General features: G+C 40.6%; 2 protein-coding genes across 5 annotated transcripts; one reads left to right on the top strand and one right to left on the bottom strand.

Moving 5' to 3' along the window:
• Positions 1 to 32: 32 nt before the first annotated feature.
• On the top strand, positions 33 to 1,998 carry LOC102203750 (transmembrane protein 42-like). Its single transcript, XM_005742950.2, has 3 exons — positions 33 to 276; positions 1,198 to 1,344; positions 1,478 to 1,998. Exons 1-3 carry the CDS (start codon positions 82 to 84, stop codon positions 1,619 to 1,621), a joined length of 486 nt encoding a protein of 161 aa, XP_005743007.1. The 5' UTR covers positions 33 to 81; the 3' UTR covers positions 1,622 to 1,998.
• Positions 1,999 to 2,898: 900 nt separating this feature from the next.
• zdhhc3a (zDHHC palmitoyltransferase 3a) lies at positions 2,899 to 20,133 on the bottom strand. Of its 4 annotated transcripts, none has more exons than XM_013913316.1 (7): positions 20,013 to 20,133; positions 17,771 to 18,232; positions 17,452 to 17,576; positions 13,087 to 13,183; positions 12,804 to 12,885; positions 11,316 to 11,446; positions 2,899 to 4,024 (listed from the first exon to the last, which is right to left on the bottom strand). In XM_013913316.1, the coding sequence occupies exons 2-7, from the start codon at positions 18,110 to 18,112 to the stop codon at positions 3,818 to 3,820; spliced, it is 984 nt and encodes a 327-aa protein (XP_013768770.1). In that variant the 5' UTR covers positions 18,113 to 18,232; positions 20,013 to 20,133; the 3' UTR covers positions 2,899 to 3,817. The 4 variants fall into 4 exon arrangements, with proteins under 4 accessions (XP_013768770.1, XP_005743008.1, XP_013768769.1 ...); XM_005742951.2 differs by having other exon boundaries at positions 17,771 to 18,194; XM_013913315.1 differs by lacking the exon at positions 20,013 to 20,133 and adding an exon at positions 19,934 to 20,006 and having other exon boundaries at positions 17,771 to 18,194.
• Between the last annotated feature and the right edge of the window lie 712 nt (positions 20,134 to 20,845).

The raw sequence follows: 20,845 nt of genomic DNA, 5'->3' as shown, positions 1-20,845 counted from the left end.
TACAAGCTTTTATTGTGAAAATTTTCGTCTGCCTGTTCGCATCCTTTAACTCAGGCTTGACTGCGGTCTGAAAGGATTAACATGGAGCCCTCTAACAACCAGCCGAGTTCGGGAATGTTTTCAGCGTCCTTTTATGCGTTATTAGCGGGCTTTTTGGCAGCTACTGCCTCTCTGTCAGCTAAGCTGTCGCTCGGTGCGAGCTACCTGAGAGAGATGTGTGAGACGCGGCTGAGCGACTGGGATCAAACACCTGGTGGAAGCGCAGCCTGTGACTGGGTGACACTGACTCTCTGACATCTTTGTTTTTGTATTTCTACAAATACCTAATTTCCTTGGCATGGTCACACACACACACACACACACACACACACCCTCGTCTTTCACAGCAGAAAAGCGTCATATAGTTACCAGACACTTATTACTGTTCGAGTTCGGGTTACTCGAAACATTCGAGGAAGGTGTTTTGTTTGTTTGTTTTTTACTCATATCCTTGTTCAGAAATTATTCTAAAACCCCTTGATCATAATACCTCTTCCACTGAATTTATTAAAGAGTTTTCTCGTTTCCGACTACTGCTACAACAAAGATGGCAGCCAGCCGGTGTGACACCGGTAGAAAACAGTAACAACTTGGAGGAGTAATATTCATGCAAGTGATCAGAAGCCTCTTAAAGCCTCCATAAAATACCTTAAAACATTTAATTACTGTGTACTTAAAGGTTAGCTCTGACTTAAATGAATGTTAATACGAGACGAGCACAAACTGTTGCCGATTAATATGAATAATAAATTAATTCATTAATGATGCAAGCTGATAGTTTTGTTCTCAGTAACATGTACAGCATCTAGCTGTAAAACATAAGCCAAACAGGTGTTAGTATTGTCATTAATTAGGGCGTGTGCCGGTACATAGTCAAAATTAATGTGATTAGTAACAGCTGTATGATTGTTCTTCTGTATCTGTGGTGGTGGTTTAAGGTTTTTGGTCATTAACCAGGCATGTTTGTCAAAGTTTAGGCTGTGAGGTAAAAAGTATATGTTCTTCCTGGGCATGCATAGTTGGAAATGGCGAAACACTGTTTAGGAATCTGAACTGAGGATCTGCACTCAGTTCTGGTATTCAGCCAAGCCGTGACATTTTTGCTGCAGAGGGTAAAGTTATGTTTTCGTGTGTGTCTTGCTATACCTTGGCCTACAGCTCCACATCCCCCTGCGGCTGCTGTGCGGCGGCCTGCTATTCGCCTGTAATGCAGTCATGTGGACCACCTTCTCCAAGGCACTCCGCCATTCCACCTCTACAGCCAGGGCCACTGTCACGACCACTGCATCCAACTTCATTTCCTCTGTAAGCTCTCTACATATGCTGAACTAATTTGATTTTTCACACTATAACAACAAAAGGGAAACATTTTGACTTTGCATTCAACATTCAGATTACTGTTTTATATTTATAGTGAATGTTTTCTTCTTCTGTCCAGGGACTGCTAGGGAGGCTCTTCTTTGGAGAGAGCCATGCAACTCTGTGGTGGGCAGGCATCGCTCTCACTCTGTGTGGACTGCTGATGCTTCATGGTTCAGCACCTCAGACACACCCACAGGAAGCAGACAAGAAGGACAAGTAATGCATGTTGGAGTTGTTCCAAGTGCGCAGCCTCAAAACTGTTGACTGCAAAGAGCAGTTCTGTCAGGTTCTCCGCCTGCAGAATTGACTGATGTATACTTTTTAAGAGTTCTTCCTATAAGACGAACAACAACTGCCTTTTTATGGACTTTCACCTGAATTCTGATTCTTTATGAGGGGTTCCCTGGGACTTGCACAAAATCAAAAAACCCTCATATTATTATTTTTTTTTTACCTGTGTGGAAGTTGATTTTTTAATGTGTGATGCATGTATTACAAACCACACTGTGACTTGCTCTGCATTGGAAAACTGAGTGGAAATGAATATTTTTATAAATAAAATGGAAGTCGAACAAATGAGGGCACTTAAATACCACATATTTTGTGCAGAAGAACAGCCATCTCACAACCATGCTAAATTTACTCTAAAGAATTGAGAATGATTAGAAAGTCGATTGATTTGAGTTTGGCACCACCTTGTGGTACTTTTAGGGATAGCACCGGAGAAGACTGCACGCCCAGAAAATTGAGGAAGCGTTTTTTGTCGACTAGTTCAAACTAGTTGCAGCTGAATGTTACCTTACAATGCCCACAAAAGCTAGAAAGCTCACACAAAGTTATGCAAATGACCAGCTGCTGTAGTTGGCGTAATGATTAAAGGCTGGAGGTAAACATTTAAAATAAACCCTCTCCACATGGGTCAGTGACAACTACTGAACGATAAAGCCAAGCTCCAGTGTGCAGATGTGTTTTGTTCAAATTAAATTGAATGAAAATTTGGAGGGCACCGTGTTTCCCCCAGGACGATACAAACAACATGCCTGCTGTTCTGTCTGAACACCCATTTATTCCAGACCACTTAGCTGTGCCTCAGCTGCAAATGAGGTGTAATGTTTTCTCCAATTATGATACACACTTCCACCACAACAGCTGTATTTGTCTTCTGTGGTTGGCTATCATCAAAGGCATCGAAGCAGGAGAGCTGAAAGTGGTCACAGTGGAACAGAATGGAATCAGTGCAGAAAAACACAACAGGAGATAAGATGTACCACAACGTAAGGAGTGCTCTGACACGTTGATAAATGTTTTTTTCCTTTCTCGCAGTCGATTAGATGAGATGATAAGGCTGTATGAAAAAATGTTCCTATTAAGTTTTGAACTGGACTGCCAGTAGCTTTTGGTGTACAACTCAAACACTGCAGATGTATTTGCTAAAAACAAACAAATAATCTGTCACTAGATTTAAAACAAACAAACAAAAAAGAATGACCATTCATATAAGGAAGGAACCCACACAATGAGTAGATTATTAAAGCAATGTAAACATGATTAAACATAAGTGATCCCATAATGTCCAGCAGCCATTTAGCAGTTAGAAGCCCTTATCCTCCAGCTTACATACACACACAATAAAAATCCTCTATATGAAGTCATCTACTGCCCTTTTCCCCACATGTGCAATGGAGCGAGAAATATGAAAATGGCAACTTGAGACAGTCTGGAATCAAGATGAGTAATAAAACAATGTAGTGTTTCAAACATTTGCTCAGTAAAGATAGATAAGGCACGAGGTGAGCTCGAACTAGTTTCTCAGACATGGGTCAAGCCTAATCTTAGACTAAAAACCTTTTCCAAATGGAGAGTTTGTATTTCTAGGCTTAACCGTTATCTGTGAAACTGGCTGTTCAAATCTGGGGGGAAGGCAAGAAGGTTGAAAGGAACCATTTGTGCTACAGTGCTGGAGCAGAGCTGCTGTTAGTGGTGTTCTGAGGCAGCTCAGGGAGGCACTTTACAGTATTCTCTTCTCCAAACACTGAGCTGACTGAGCTTTGAGTCCTCACAGCGTTTTCCTAGAGACAAATTCAGGAAAATGCTGCAGGTTTGGCAGATTTAGTAGAGAAATATGCGATCCTTAAAATGCACATTAGACCTTCACTTATGTGTGCAAGTATTAAGCTAAGATACTAAAGTTTGATAATGGGTGCTCTGCACACCTATCAAATGGCTACACTGAAGGTAGGAACAGAAACTGTAAAATATATCCAGAAAAAAGTCCTGTACATAAAGAAATGCATACATAATTAAAATAAATTCTGGGCAGTTTTTCAACATTTAGAAAGTCCAGTTTCAAAAATATCTTTGTGCTTGTCAAGAAATCCTGCCTGTCTGCAATTTATGCTTTCCCCAGCAGGTGGTGCTAGTTGAGTGGTATCTCTATGACATCCTCCTCGATGATCTCTCCCTGGGGGATGGCGACGTGGTCCTCAGGGCTCTTCTTGCAGCTCAAGCCTGAAAAAGGGCTGCACCAGGACAGTGAGAAGGGGCCTCCGAATGCAATCTGCATGGCCTCCCAACACGGAACTTTCCCCCACTTCCCCGTCTCCCCCTTCAGCCGCTCGATCCCCTGCAGACAAAAAACAGTGAGGTTCTGAGGTGAAGGGGCAGAGAGACAAACAAAGCAAAAAAAAAAAAAAAAAAAGCACTGCATGGGATCACCTGCATGCACCATCAATGACATCCACAACACAAAACTGGTGATAGTATGTTACTATGTGATGGTTTTGCTTTTTTGTGCTAGTCCCTCAGACACTTAAACATGTCCAGCTTATTTAAAAAAATAAAATAAAAAGTCTTCAGGTTGAGGGTTTAATCATTTACTTGTCATTGCTGCCATTTATCCTGTGTGTACTGGCCAGGAAGCAAAGAACGGGACTGGCAGTGGAGCCAGCTGCTCTAATGGTTGCTAATTAACACCTAAACTGAACTGCAGCTGAGGCTGATGGGAATGTGATTACTTTTACAGGTCTTTGTTCCTACAACAAAGCACCAGAGACATATTTGGACTGGCTGACTGTCTCAAAGCACATTTAAGTCCAGCTGAAGTAAATGAGGCTTCAGTGGATGCCCTCTTGGTAATAATTTGTCAGTTTATTTTTATCCTCAGACCTTTGAATGTTACTTCCTAATCCAAACCAAGTGCCAGCTACCACAAACTTGAGGCTTAGGCTAATGCAGGAAGCAGCTTATAATACAACACCAGTAACAGTAATGATGCTTTCACCTGGCTCCCACTCAAAACATGTCAGCCTCTCTACAAGTGCTAAATCAGTCATTTTTAAGGAGTCTTGATAAATACGCAATGTCTGAGTTTTGGATGCGATTCTGGCTTTGATGTCCAATGTGTGGGTGTTGACTGATAGTAGGCACGCTCCAGCTTCAAAAATGTTTGGCATTCATTAAAGTAGACTCAATATTTGGGGTTCACGACTGCTGTCCAAACAGAAGGCACTTGAAGAGGTCACCCTGAACTTTGAGGAGGTGGGATAGGATTGTTTTTCCCTCCAGTTTGTTAGTTTTGGGGTTCATTTTAAGATGGCCAACAGTTCTGATTTCTAATGTATAATGGCAAAAAGTAACGCTGACAGATACTTCTAGAACTAATGTAAGAAGTTACTTTAGAGGGACTGTGTTCCAAGATATTAACCTAAAGCAACATGTACTCATCTGGATGCATGCTCAATCATCCAGGTTAGGAAATCCTTAAAAGTTGCTTCTGTTCATCTGGACGAAACGTTTCTCCCACTGAAAACGCTTCATCCTAGTACATGTGCATAATGACTGAATGGCGAACAATGGGCAGTTGAGTTTTTTGATCATTAATATGCAAATTTGTTATCAGCACTGATCAAAAACCATAGATCAATGGTCATGAGTACCATTCACAGAGAGTTGGGGAATGGCTGCAATCACAGCATTGTAACATGGCAGGAGGTACCGTTAAGCCCCCTCCTCGATTCATAGATGGTCGTAAATTGCCTCCTTGACTCCTGCCGGTGGAGGTTTCAGTCATTGTGCAAAGGTACTGTTTTATAAGGTGAAGTAAACCTGCAATCAGCTGACATTAAAGAAGTCACTTGGATGAGTGACAAAGCGTTTCTCCCACTGAAAACGCTCCGTCCAAATGAACAGAATCAACTTTTTGGGGCAACATGTAGTTCTGTGAGCTTTAGAGTGCTTACGGGGTTAGGCTAGCAGGTGCCCTGTTTATAGTCTTTATGCTTAGTTAAGACACTCAAGTACATGCCACTGAAGGTGGTTTTTGGGAAGTTTGTGTTTTAAATGTAAATGTAAAAAAACAACCTGAGTCTTGACAGAGTATTTTTAGTGACAGTCAAAGATCCATTTGGGTAACTCAGACGGCTGAATCTAATATTCGTTTCAACTTTGGGACTTATATTTATGCAGTGCAAACAGTGGATTTTACAGCCATCTTCTAGTGTACTGGTGCAAAGGTTGCTTCATGGCCACAAGTTACAGTTAACACTAACTGAGAAGTTAGATGACTTGACTTCTGATGAGTTTTAACAGTGTCCTCTAAATGCTTTAGGTTCCATGTTATTCAATTTGTTTTTAAAGAAACATGCCCAACATTTCATGCTGCTGTCCAAAAAGACTGGCATGCACTTCAAAAATAAACAGATGGCACATGCATCACATTACAGACAGAACTCACTCATTCATTCAAACCGTTTGGTTGAAGTAAAACAGCAAAGGAGGAACTGAAAGCACACGTCGGCCTTCTGATTGAAGCGTGCATACATGTGACATGTCAAGCTTGATGGGACGGCCAATGTGACTGCTGTTCGCAAGCTTACCTCAGTCAAGATTACAAAGGGCTGTCTGCTTCGGAAAGCTTTCGGCAGAGTGAGTTATCAACCAAAGCAAAAATGCATGAGTGAGGAGAGGACACAGTATCGGGGGGAGGAGGATCCCAGACGTGGGAGCAGAATGGAAGACAAGGACGGAGGGAAAATGCAGGATGTGAGGGCCATATAAGAACTGTGTGCACGGGGAGAAGGAGGAAAAAAACCCCAACAAAAAACCCACATCTGCTCCGGTATTACTATTTGAATATAAAATAAAGGGACAGGCAAAAGTAAATAAATGCACCTCCACAAAGGAAGCAAACACAGTTGTTGCATTGCATCTGAGAAGATTTTATTCTCTGTGCATGTGCTGAAATCTCTTCAGAATATTTAGAAAGAATTAAAATTTCTGTAAAAATAACAAAACAATAATAATAATCTCTGCCGTCACTCAGCTGCTTCATCATACCAGCAGTGTTTCACATACACATTTAAACTAGCCTTCAGCTGTACCATGCATTCAAAAACAAAGGATACACACAATATCCTGTAAACAAAGAATAGAAGAATAAAACCGCACACTTTGGAACAAAGCAGTTCACCCAGGAGAAAATCTCAAATGATAAATACAAAGAAATACAAAGTGAAATTAAATCTTCTTTTTTAACGACTTTAAATTGGATAGTGAATGTTAATACCTCGGTTAAATGCTTTGTAGGCTGGCGTGGTGCAGAAATGAATATTCTAAATCCACGTCTTCTCTTTACCTCCGAACACGATTTTATACATTTCCGGCAGCGAAGAGGATTTTAAACTGAAGCCAGTGTCCCTTCAGAGCAAATTCATATCAAAGGGTTCCCAAATAATCGCAGAATTGTGGGTTTTATTGAATTTGGCACACGCTCACAACATCAAAACACCACATGGGCTCAGAGCTGTGATTCACTGGCACGTATTCATGCAAACAGAGTGTTAGTGGGAGGCTACTGTAGGAGGCTAAACCTTTCTTATAAAAAAAAATAACACAAAAAAAACCCCAACAACATAAAAAACAAAATCCAGAATGAACATATGTTGACAGACTGTCAGCATCATTCTAACCCACATGTTTTTCCTGCTTAAAGACAGGCTGAGGTCGACATCAGTCACCTTTGAAAGGCTTTCCTTTTCCTTCCTTTAGCAGAACTCAGACTGCCAGCTTAAACACTGAGAATCTGGATCTGTTTGCTGGAACAAACAGAAACCTCCTGGTTTGTTTTAGCCAAAAATAAGATGCATTTCTGTCTTCCAAGAGGCTTTGTTTTTCTTGAGCATGTATCGGAGAGGAAACAGGGACAATGTTGTAGGTGCTAAAAATCACTGAAAACATGATTAGGCTGCAGCGTGACTTTTTGGTCTTTTTTGTTTAATCACAGAGATCCTCCAAAATGGACTTTCAATAGCTGATCAAGGGTCAGCTACTAAATCAGACCTAATTTGCTTTGCTTTTCCTTATTTTGAGCCATACTTTGTGTTATTATGCTGGGTGCTTATATTAAATAAGTTTCAAATAATGAGGTGAGACTTCAGACTGCTCTAAACTCAGTTTCAAACAGTTTGTTCTGCGCTTTCCTCTGTTTGATGTCAAAGACAGAGGATCTCTCTAACATGGCTCTCTGGCTCTGACTGTGGACACAGAAGCTCCATCCAACTCAAACATTCTTTTTACAAGAGGCAGCCAATCAGAATATAGTTGGTTTTGAGAAAGGGCTGCCTCAAAGGTAGGGAACTACACCACCTCGTTTCAGATGAGCACAAAGGTCCCTCACAGGATAAATAAAGATTACTAGCTTAGCTTTGCATGATTCACAGTTTAAAGAAAACAGAGACCAAGAATGGAACTGTGGAGCTGGGAATGAGCATAACAAGTCCACTTTAAATATTCAGTACATCTGCTATCCTTTAGTCACAGCAGGCTATCAGCTCTGCTTTTTGGTACCACTGCGATCCCTTGCCTCGTGTAGTCTTACATTAATGAGAGCCCAAACGGTTAAATGCAGTGTAATGTGCAGGTTTTTACATGATGAGATAACAGAGCTCTGTTTTCAAAACTGCTTTCAACTCCACCCTGAATGTAAGAATGAGACAATCTGAAAGTCACTGCTAACAGGGAAGAAAAGGGATCCATTTGGAAAATTAGAACTCTCATCACAAACATAACAGACCAAAAGTCTTTGGATTAACTTTTGTCCTAATAATGACATTTTTAAAAAATCTCCCAAGAATGAAAAAAGTGAATCAAAGAAGAGCAAAAACACTCAAAGGTAGAACATACATAGAAACTACAAGAGCGCCACCGTTGTGAAGTTCTCATGGCTGGGCTTACAGTGCTGCGTCCCCATTGGTCAGCTACTTTTAGACAACAGTCAGTGATGCACAGATTCAACAAGCAGTAATACCTTCTAATGTCAACAGCAGTCATAATAACATCTCAGTTAGGACAGACCGAGGGACAGCTCATTCTCTAATTAATGGAGTTTTACTTTCAGTCCACTGACATGTTCATCTAAGTGTAACTAGCCCACACGAGAGCTTTGTGTCAGAAATGGGGCTGAAAAAAAGACCACAGAGGAAAAGTCTGAACCCAGAAACAAAGGTGAAGATTATCATAACCAAATGGAGCACTCTATGTAATTCTAATGTAAATTCTTTTTTAGAATTGTTGTGTTTTGCTTTCACTTTCTTTGCATTTGATTCTTGAGAGATTTTTTTCAGTAACTATGAAAAATCCCACTGTAACAAAGGCAAGATGTTGATGTGCTATGTACAGCACTATAACAGAGGGTCGGCCTGAGCGTGGGTCTGATTACTGAATGGTTCAGACAATCCATTCCTGAGTAGACCCATTTAAAAGCTTTATCCAGTCCATGTCTGGAACACACTGACATTGAGTAATATTTAAAAGGGTCAGTTCATCTAAAAAAATCCACCAAGCTCTCTACTGGCATCAGAATAGCTAATGTGGAATTACAGTAACTCTAACCCTGATGTGTGATTTTAATATAATCTGGAGACCTGCAGTTTCCAGCCAGTTTTACCCTAAAATGGTCCTTAAAATGTCCTAAAACTCAGTGCTTCGCCAGTTTATGAAGCATTTTTGTTTACCTTATACATCATTTCCTATTTTCACTGTAATGAAATTAGCTGGCAATTACAGGAAATACACAATACCTGCTTTTTCTTTATAATTTAGCTGAACTAACCCTTTAGGGAGAAGCAAAAAGGAAACAGTAAGAAGAGAGAGGGGCTTCTGATAGAGGAGAAAGAAAGCAGGTCAGAAACAAACAGATCCATCACAGTGTTTGCAAACACGACTGTAAAGTGTTTCTTTTTCTCTGCAACTCGACTCACTCAAGGCAACACAAAAATAAAACGTATAGAGCACTTAGTTGGCAACACAAAAAAAGCACATGAAAAGCTGTCCATTGCTAATGTGGGATATACAGTGTAAATCGCGTTGAGCTGTGTGTGTGTGTGTGTGTGTGTGGGGGGGGGGGGGGGTGCAGGCCTTCCCACTTTGGTTTTGATCACTCCCTGTGCTGAGCCTTCACACCACATATTGGTAGGTCTCAGCCTTCCCGTGGTCGGGGGTGGAGAAAGGGCTAAACCACAATATGGAGAAAGGGTGTCCGAATACCGCCCTCATGTTCATCCACTTAGTTTTTTTAGCCCATCTTCTCTCTTCCTTTTTCAATTGCTCTATGCCCTGAAAACGAGAGACAACCAAACTTCAGTTGGTGTGCTTTTGCGGCCCAGCGATCACAGTAATCACAAACTCCAAATACCCATTTCTGTATTAGAAAGATAAAAATAAGATCATCGGGGGCTGCACGTCAGGCGCTGCTGAATTAGGACAGTGGAGAGCCGATGTTGTGCCCTTCCCTTGTGTGTTGCACAGTCCTGTGTATGCTAAAGCCCTCTCTTCATAATAAATAAGGTCTGGAGTTGCAGACAAAAAGAAGTTGAAAACAGGGAGAGTTTGGTTTGGTGAGCTATGCTTCCCATGCACACAGGCGCTGTGTGCTTGATTATTTCAGCTCCAAACTTGAGAAGACAGAGATTCCTTCTTTCGCTGATACACTGACAAACGGACCTTTATTATAAAATTGCATACAGGCCTGCCCTTCATTAGACTCACCACCAGGGGGCAGACTACTGGTAATGAGCAGGTGTAAAATCTGGACTCTGCTCAGCAGTTTAACTGGTAAACTTTTTTTTTGCATGTGTGTTTTAGTCTCCTTTATTAAAGTGAGCTAGCCAATGCACACAAAGCTGCGTGCACTATTTTGCCTGTGAAAAGTTGTGACTTTATTCAGTTTAACTAGCTCACCAAAGACAGAGTGAGAGAGAGAGCTTATATAGTTGGGGTAGTAACACTGGGAGAAGGATGAGGATGGATGTATAGATAAATCAGGCTAATGAACCTTTTGTTACACGAGACATCTCCACAACAGAAAGAAGCACAGGAGTACAGAAGTACTTGATTTTGTATCACATTAATCCACAAGTCTGGAAAGGACTGAGATGTTATGAGTTACACCTGCACTTTTCCTGCTGAGTCTAAATGTCTCGTGTGAGGAAAGGTCCTATTTACAGATTGATACTGCAACAGTGACAGCCACAGTTGCCTCATACTTTAAAAGACAGTATGAATTAAACATTGGCAGGTTGGAGTTGAGGCATTGTTATTGTCACTCTGCCATAAAAAAGATGGAAAAACAGCCAGTAGGAGGTGACTTCCTTTGGTTGCAAAAACAAATCAGGCTCTACAGAAGTCTATGATCCACCTCTGCAATTTCTGATATGATGGTAGGTGTAACTCAAATTATTTGCTTTTAAGGCACTTAAGGTTGAAGTTCTGCTGCAGAGTAAGAGACGTCAGCTGATGTTTTGAGACGTTAAAGATATTCATGTTAAAAGAAGTTGAGAGTTGCAGCAGCAGGGAGAAGTCCTGAAGCACAGAGGAGTTAAAAGGAGGTGGTTAACAGGATGGTAAACTGGGTCACTTACGGTCTCGTCGGTACAGATGGAGTGGACTTGGGTGCCGAACATCACAGAGGTGAAGATGAGGAAGAGGAGGCCCTCAAAGCACAGGAGTATGAGGAGGATGACTGTTGCTGGAGGAGAGAAGGTACTGCACTCTGGGGGAATGGGAGGGAGGTGGACACAGGGAAGTGAAAGGGCAAAGAAGAGATTCATAGAGGAACTGCTGCACTTCTATCAAAAAACTACTGCATCCAACTGCAGCTCTACAGTGACGATGCAAAGCTAAGTATGAGCTTAGGTCAACTTCTTAAAGACTATTGTACGGGATCAGGAAGTTACGGCATCAGTAACTGGAAGGAAAATAAATGTCACAACAAAGAAGTAGAGACAAGATGTACTCATGTCAACAATATTTCATATTTTCATTTGTCCTAAGGAGTTGCAAGCATTGCCATATAATGACACTTATAGTGGCAGGACATAAATATCTGTCTGATGGCCCAAAATGATCCTTTCCTCTAGCCTGTGGTCTGATGTATGTCCAGATTGTTTAGGTTTCAGTTGCTTGGTTTTATCACCAATAGAAATGCCTGCATTCTCTTGAATATTATGGACCTAAATAGCAATTGCATTGACAAACTAAAAGCCCACCAAAAAAATCATTTGAAAGCTCAGCAACAAGACCTCTTTCCTCATGACGCGGTTATTCCATAAACCTTGTTTATAGATAAGAATCCTTGATTATGGATAAGAAGTTGTGGATTTTTTTTTTTTTTTGCAGTGCCTGGGTCATAACTTTGGAAACTAAAAAAAGCCAACATTTTCAAAACTGGGCAATTCACATGGAAAAAAATGTAGCTGGACAAACACCACTATAGACCAGAGGGAGAATGTGCAACTTTGATTTTGTGTTGTATGTAGATGCAGTGGGCTAGGATAGGCTCCAGCCTCCCAGCACCGCTGAATAGAATAACCGATAGAAAGTGGATGAAGATCATATATGTATACGGATCAGGCACAACATTATGAGCATCTGCCTAATATTGTGTAGGTTCCCTCGACAGATGTGCTGTGGTATCTGTTCTGCAAGATGTGAGGTGGGGCCTCCATGAATCAGACTTGTTTCTCAAGCACATCCCACAGATGCTCGATTGGTTTGAGATCAGGGGAATTTGGCGTAGCTCATCTACTGACCACACGAGCCAGCCTGTGCCCCCCTTAGATGAATTGCAATGATTTTCGTGGCTGTAGAAGGCGTTTCTGTTTTTTTATCCCCCATTTATGTAAACAGGATGGGATAAACACAAGAACAGATATATGGTCCTTTAAGAAATGGAAACTAATGTGAAGAATATTGTAAGATGGTTATGTATGTAAATACAAAATATAAAATCAAGCAAATTACTTTTTTGACTGTCATGTTTGAGGGAAGATGTCTATTTACATCTAGAGCTCTGTTCTTTATGTGTTTGCAGGCTAAAGAGAACTGTAAAAAAAGGAAAAAGCACTTACTCGTCCAATCATCTTCAAAGCAGTAGAGGAAATGGAAGACCACCATGACCAAAGCGTGGAGAGAAGTGAGTGCAATGTACATCTGGGTTAAAAAAGAAAAATGAGAAAGTGGATACAATGAGCAGGAACTGACAACACAGGCTAACCACAAACAGACTGGCATTTACCAAGAAACGGCTCCATTTCTATAGCAACAACTGGTGACTTTATGATTGAAAATCATGTGACAGGCGTAACCTTCAGGGTGTTTTTTCATCAATTTACAGACTAACAGTGGACTTACTGTGAAAAGCACAAAGTACTTTTGGTTGTTCTCTCCAACACAGTTGTTGACCCAGGGACAGTGGTGGTCCATCTTCCGTATGCAGCGTTTGCAAACACTGTAAGAGAAGAAATTCAACTGAAAACCAGGATCAAAACGTTTTGTCAATATACAAAGAAACTAAAAGACAACATGAAATATGGGATAAACTGAAAAAAAATGAAGGTTTTTAATGCAAATACTAAAGTTTAAGGATTTACATTCTCTGCATTTGAGCAAACAGGAAGCTGGTGGTAAGGCTAGTGCTAAAGCTGGGTGTTCTGTGCAAACAGCGAGTGTTTGGAAATCATTACTGGATTTCCTGAGAAGATTTAATATGTTGCTTTACTGCTTTGTGACTACAATCATGCCTATGAACACAATTACAATATAAAGGCCCGATAAGCTATACTATTCTATGTGTGTTTGTTCATCACCTATCGCAACAAGAATTCACTGAATCCACTTCAGTAGTTGGTACTGACAGGAAACTGAGTACCGGTAAGAGCAGTACTGAATTTGAAGTTGTTTAGTTGAGCTAAGGTTGTTCTCTCTTACTAGTATATTCCTTCTATATACACCCCCAAGGCTACATGCAGCTCACATGAGGTAAATGGGAAATTAGGATGCAAACCTATATAAGTATATATCATGCAGTTTGATGCATTCTAGCAACCAAATGCTGTCGGGTAAGATTCCCATTTGAGAATGACTTAGGTTTTAGCAGTTTTGTGGGAAAACACAATATAACTTTATTGGTTTTATTTTGAAGGGAAATGCTGTTTTTATTTTAAATGCATGTACAACGATGAACCAAACCATTAACTTATGTGAAAGCAGTTGTTGAAACTAGGATAAGAAGAGAGGTGAGGATCAGTGAGGGGCAGTGTGGCTTCATGAAGAAAAAGAGCACTACAGATGTGACGTTTGCTTTGAGAGTGCTGATGGAGAAGTATAGAAAGAGTCAGAAGGACCTCCACTGTGTCTTTGTGAAACTAGAGAAAGCAGAAGATAGGGTGCCAAGAGAGGAACTGTGGAACTGTATGAGGATTTCAGAAGATGGAGAGATGTGAGGGTGGCTCAAGACATGCCTGATCAAGCCTGGACTAAAATGTTACCAACTAACAGGTGTTACAAGTGATTACTATCCAAATCTGACAGAGAAAAAAATGTGGGCGCTTTTAAGCAGATGTAAGACAAAGTGACTGAAATTGTTATTTTTGTAGTGTATTATATACCAGAAGATACTGTGAAAGTCAGGGCTAAAAATTAACCCTGTTAATGATGTAATCAGGGAGAGAACACTGAATCACAATTAGTTGCACACTGTTTGATTGAAAATGGTGACATAGGCTACCACAGAGCTGTCAAGTGACTCATACAGGGCAAAGTGATGAAGAGTGTGAAGAATGACCACACGTAGACACACTGTTTGGGTTTATTTCCTCTTTTATTGCTGACACGCACTACTGACAGTCTCTCTGTCTGTTTCCTCGGCTCGGCACCCACAGGTGCAGCTTTCAGCCGCATTCTGACCTCTCCACTCTCTGCCCCGGTTTCACTAAAATTCACACACCGAGAGAGAGAGATCGTTAACTAAAAACTTCACACACCTATGTCACAAACCACCACGGCATTGCCCCGTGATCTCACTGCACCACCCCTCCCCTGCAGCTGAGCCAGGGACCACACCTCTGCCACAAAGGGCATGGGAGCAGAAATTTAAGAGTTTTGGAGAAAGAAAGGTAAAGATATTTTAGAGGTCTGAGATGCAGATAGAAGAGAAATCCTGAATATCCTGAATTAGATCACGCTAATGCATGATCTAAACACCAAATCGAAAAGCAAGGCCCTACATGCACATAAAACATAAAGCCCGGTAAAGGCCTTCATTTGAAAGTTGCAGTTTCTTTCAAGCCAACTGGAGAGCAACATTCTTACTCACATGCAAACAGAGAAGATGTTGGTTCTCTTTGGATCTACTTTGATATGTGAACAAACTCAGTGAAGAGGTTTAACAAATGCAAATACAGAGCTTCTCTCAGTGATCATCACCTGTCCACTATCCTTCACATTTCCAAACACTGAACCTGACTTCAACAGACTTGTTCAAGCACAAAACAGCCTATATTTCTCTCATTGAACAAGAAGAATTGAAATTGCAGGGGAATTCAACTACAGACACAATAGCAAAAGTACTTTATACAAAGTCGTATTTTATTCAATACGATTTTGTTTTAGGTATGTGATAAAGTGCTTTTTATTTTTTTAAATAATTGTTTTAATTGTTTTTCTTTATTTTCATGACTATTTACATTGTAGATTCTCACTGAAGGCATCAAAACTATAAATGAACACATATGGAATTATGTAATAAACAAAAAGTGTGAAATAACTCAAAATATGTTTTATATTTTTCAAAATAGCCACCCTATGCTTTGATTACTGCTTTGCACACTCTTGCCATTCTCTTGATGAGTTTCATGAGGCAGTCACCTGAAATGGTTTTCCAACAGTCTTGAAGGAGTTCCCAGAGTTATTGAGCACTTGTCTTTTTTGCCTTCACTCTACAGTCCATCTCATCCCAAACCATCTTGATTGGGTTTAGGTCAGGTGACTGTGGAGGCCAGGACTGTGTGTTTGGGGTCATTGTACTGTTGAAAAATAAATGATGGTCCAACTAAACACAAACCGGAACGGAGTGGCATGTATCTGGGCTCTAATCTGAGGTGCTGTTAACTTGCGGTTTCTGAGGCTGGTGACTCGGATGAATTTATACTTAGCAGCAGAGCTCACTCTTCCTGGGGCGCTTGATGGTTTTTGGGTACACATTCAAAGATTTAGCAGTTTTCTGGACTGACTGACCTTCAGTTCTTAAAGTAATGTTAGATTCTTACTTCTCTTTACTTAGCCGATTGGTTCTTGCCATAATATGAATTCTAACAGTTGTCAAATGGGGCTGTCAGCTGTGTACAAACCTGACTTCTGCACAACAAAACTGATGGTCCCAACCCCATTAAGAAGGAAAGAAACGCCACAGATGAAGCCTGCTAAGGCACACCTGTGACGTGAAAACCATTTCAGGTGACTACATCATGAAGCTCACTGAGAGAAGGCCAGGGGTTTGCAGCGCTCTCAACAAAGCTAAAGGTGGCTACTTTTGAGTAATCTAAAATATAAGACATTATTTTTATTTGCTACATAACTGCGATATCTTGCTTCTTAAAGTCGATATCTTCAGTTTGTATCTACAATGTAGAAAGTAGTAAAAATAAGGAAAAACCATTAAATGAGAAGGTGTGTGCAAACTTTTGACTGGTAGGGACACACACACACAAATGTTTATTTGGCTATCTTTGTGAGCGTATTCATTCACAATGTAACCTCTGCTCCCTAACTGTAACCATCAGGTTAAGCCAAACCTTCGTCTGAACCTAAACCTAATTCTAAATTTAATCCAAAAACAAACTCTTAACCTTCAAACAGGCTGAAAATGTCATCATTCTGAAACTACAACAGAATCTCACAAAGGTAGCACCCTGTATTTTATATGCTTTTATTGTAACTGTCTGTTACTTTATTTAGTCACTCGTGTTGCTTTATGGATTGGTTCTAAAAAACAAACAAACCACAACATCTGCTTTTTAAAAACAATCACACCCAAACACATTCAACAGTGTATTCTACAACTAGTTCTCTTTTCAAACTTGCCTGCATGTGGCCTGCAGGCCAAATGCAGGGTAAATGTAAATAGAGCCTGACCAATATATCACTACTTTTATTATAGGCAAATATTTTAGTGTCTGCATTTGTATGTGTTTATAGCAGCCAGTAAATGAGAAGTAAGCAATAGAAGGGAAAACACCCTTCATCTGTGTTAGAGGGCTGATGTTGCATACTTTGACCACCAGAGGGACTCTGATCCGAGGACAGTGTGGCACAGTGTAAACAAGTAATCCCCAACTTGATGTGACAATAAAACCTATTTTTAGAATCCGCTGTCATATTATCTTAGTGAGGAATCATAAGTAGCTACACACAACAAATGTTCTGGAAATCTGTTTATACTTAATAGGTAAGAAAGAAAAAAATATCACCCGATATCAGATGTTTAAATGAACAAATAATGGTATTTGTCTCAAAAATCCTGTATCGGTTGGGCTCTATCTGTAAGCTGCAGCTAGAAATAAGTAACCTCGGTCACTCCCTCCGAGAATGGGAATTGCACCAGTTTCAGGATTTATGAAAGGTTAAAATTGGGGACGTTACTGCACTAAAGCGATGCATAGGACTAAGTTTGTGAATGTCAAATGCGGCAGTGGGAATTTCGCATCCTTTTTGCCCTACCTGCAGTGGTGTGCTCGGTCAGGCTTGATGCTGCAGCACTTGGGACATTTGTAGACCACCTGTCCTGGTTTCAGTTGAAGGCTTTCTATGTACTCCTTGGTGGCGTTTCCTTTTGGCACGGCCCCCTAGCAGGAAACATGTACATAAAGTAGATGACTTTAGTTATATGTGCAGCTCATTAATCACCATAATGGTCATTTTATTAAATGTCTGCTACATTAATCAGAACTTCATAAAGCTAAAGAGCATTAAGCGTCAGCATGACATTGAGAATTAAAACAATTCGTATGCATGAATAATCCAATGCAACCTGACTTACAGGGTCAGTGCACATGGCCCTGAGGTGAGAGGCGAGGGCAAGGAAGGCCAGAGTGTTGAACAGAGTCCCGTTCACAATACTGTACATCAGGTTCTTGGAGGGCAACAGCATCACAAACAACACCACAAACTCGGCGTACAAGACCAGCAGCCAGGTGATGATGGCACACACAATGCCGCAGGCATCCCTGATGAACCACATGGCCGAGGCAGAGGAGGAAGTGATGACGTCTTTGGAGATGGGGATGCGCTGTTCCTCCTGTAGGCAGCTGGTTCCTCCCCCAGCCCCAGACTGTCCACGGCTATGCTCCACATCCCTACATCTGTGCACCGGGCTCTTCATCCTTCATCTAAGCTGGATTCCTGCTCCTACTGCCACCAATGGACCCACAGTGCCTTCAGGCCTCCGCCTTAGTCACCGCATGCTAAGAAGTGAGGATGGTTCAAAGATTAGGTACACGAGCTGAAGGTTTAAAAAAAACAAACAGACACAAAAAGAACAAAAACTCAAAAAATTTAGCCGCCAGCTGTCAGGTCAGTTTTATAGTGCAGGCAGTGACTGGTTCAGTCTTTCACAGTGACTGTTTTTTTTGTTTTTTTTATCTTCTTCGTTTTTTTTATTTCGCTATTATATAAAACTAACACCACATCTTATTTAAAGTTAATTTGTAAGTTTTCCAAAATGCTACAATGATTAAATGATCTCAGATGTCTAGGCACTGTGGTGGTGGTTGTACCCTTTTGTTTAGCTCTGAAATACTTTTTTCCCCCCCACAATCCGTCATGACATGATCTAAACAATTTGTGGAATGAACAGAACCTCTAAACATCATCTTAAATACGTATTTTGTTAAATTAACTTGTATTTGGGAAAATTACAAGTTAACTTTTTCAAACTATGACTTCTTCACCATGACTTCTACTGCTGCAGGATGCATTACAAAACTGATATTGAGTATTTTCCTGGATATCAGTATCAAGTTTCAAATTCTAATATTGTGAGAACCCTAGTATCTATCTCCTCTTCTTTACTTTATGAAATTTGATGTATCAGCTTACATAAATGCCAATAGTGATAACTCAGCAAATAGCCAATATCAGCTTGTTATTAACTTTTTTAAGCTCTAACAATTAGAAAATATTACACATATACTAAAAATTCTATTTCTCCAAAAATCAGATCACTACCGGAGCCTTGATATTTTCCTTTACATTTCTAACCATTAAAACCTAGTGTATGCGCAATTTGGTGTTATCAACTAATCACTGAACAATGAAATGTGAGCTTTGCACATGTGCAGTGTTACACCTGGAATGACACTGCAGATTTTTGACAAACCCTTGTGTTACAAGAAATGTCAGTTGAACCGAACTTTCTTGTTTGCCGTGACTGGGTATGTGGGCAAATAAATTGTCACAAAAACTATCAACACAGTTCTTTTGAGCGTGTTTGCAACATTACTAGAGGAAAGAGGCATAAGAGTTTGTAATCAAACATTCAGACGGCACTCAGGAATCCTCTACATGGTGGATGTTCTTCTACGGACACCACAGGATTCTTCAGCCGTCTCCTCAGAAGTGAAAGCTGGCCAGCTGCATGACCGAGCTTTGTCTCTGCACTCAGCTTTACACAACCTGGAGCTCCACCAAACACACGAAATGTCTGGTGAGTGAGAGGTCACTGAAAGGTAGTAAACTGTTATCGTGACCTAATGCAACACTTCTCCATTCAAGACCCAATCCTCGTGTAAGTTACAGCTGGATAAGGGGATGATGTATATGACCTGAGTGAAAGACAGTAGTATAGCTGTCAAAGTACATATCGAGCAGTCACCTTAAAAATGTGGCTCGATGGTTCCCTAATTATCCTGTTTTCATGGGCGAAGGAGTTACGATTTCGCTGCCATGTGTGTAGCAGCTTTACCTTCAGCCACGTAAGAGCAATAATACCGGGCTAATAATGTAACATTATTAAAATCTATTGAAGACTACTCTACTGCCTGTTCTAATTCAAATCAATAAGGTAGTGAAACATGGAAAGCGGGTTTAACAGCGAGCGACACATTACCGTCAGCCCATTGCTAGCTAATACTAGCTACGTAGCTACCATATCAGCGTAAGCGTCTAAGTTTTCTCATATTTATAAAACAATCCTTCCGTTTACCTGCAAACCAGGAGGAATCAAAGAGCGCGTCAATGCCTTCACCTCATTGTAATGATCATTATATTCCACTGAATCTCACCTGAACGATGCGCATCCGCCGGTGGCTTTCTACCCTGCTGCTGTTTGGTTACCCACTCGACGCCGTGCTCCCGCCCCTTCATGATGACGTCGTGGCGTAGAAGGCAGCGAATGGAACCACGATGAAGTTTTACGCGTCAGAGGACGCGTCCAAGACGCACCTATTTCTGGTATCTGCCTCAGTACCAAGGCCGAGTATTTATTAAATCATTTTTAGATAAGAAAAGCGGAGAGTGTAGCACAACAAGAAGGACGAAACACAGTCTACAGGAAACAGCACACAAAGGCTAATGACATTCTGTAGTGGCATTTAAATGCACGAAGGGGTGTTAATTGAGGGACGTTGCAGGTTTATCTGATTCAGTTCCAACTATGTGCTGGATCCAGACAAAATGAAGATTTAAGCATAGTCTTAAAAGTGGAGAGAGTGTCTCTCTCCTAAACCCAAACTTAGAGCTGTTTCAACAGAAGAGGAGCTTGATAACAGAGGAATCTGGCTGGCATTTTACTTATAGAAACTTAAGGAATCACAAGGAAGCCTTTACTTTGAGAGTGAAATGCTCCAATAGGATAATTATACTATGAGGTCTGATCATTCATAACTTTGTAGTTCTTGGATTTTAAACTTAATTCTGAGTTTAACAGTGTGTCAATGAAGACAAGCTAATATGGGAGAACATATTGTGCAAACACATAAAAACTGATGGTCTCAAGGCTGTAAAAATAAAGCCAGAAATCCTATCACTTACCTTTTTTAAAAAACATTTAAGGTAATGGTAAGGTTCTGACTTTAGTACACTAAACAACACACTTCTGTTAAAGCTGGACTACATA

Source organism: Pundamilia nyererei, unplaced genomic scaffold, assembly GCF_000239375.1.
Source record: "Pundamilia nyererei isolate P.nyererei 1_Seehausen unplaced genomic scaffold, PunNye1.0 scaffold00125, whole genome shotgun sequence".
Classification (NCBI taxonomy): domain Eukaryota; kingdom Metazoa; phylum Chordata; class Actinopteri; order Cichliformes; family Cichlidae; genus Pundamilia; species Pundamilia nyererei.
This window is presented reverse-complemented; position numbering and strand designations above follow the sequence as displayed.

Bases quoted from the DNA above. Each gene is read 5' to 3' on its own strand.
- LOC102203750 (XM_005742950.2), top strand. From the start codon at position 82: ATGGAGCCCTCTAACAACCAGCCGAGTTCGGGAATGTTTTCAGCGTCC. The intron at 277-1,197 runs GTGACACTGACT...CTTGGCCTACAG, and splicing joins GAAGCGCAGCCTGTGACTGG to CTCCACATCCCCCTGCGGCT. The intron at 1,345-1,477 runs GTAAGCTCTCTA...TCTTCTGTCCAG, and splicing joins CATCCAACTTCATTTCCTCT to GGACTGCTAGGGAGGCTCTT.
- zdhhc3a (XM_013913316.1), bottom strand. From the start codon at position 18,112: ATGAAGAGCCCGGTGCACAGATGTAGGGATGTGGAGCATAGCCGTGGA. The intron at 13,184-17,451 runs GTAGGGCAAAAA...CTTCTCTTACAG, and splicing joins GACCGAGCACACCACTGCAG to TGTTTGCAAACGCTGCATAC. The intron at 4,025-11,315 runs GTAAGTGACCCA...TTTTGTCTGCAG, and splicing joins CCATCTGTACCGACGAGACC to GGGATCGAGCGGCTGAAGGG.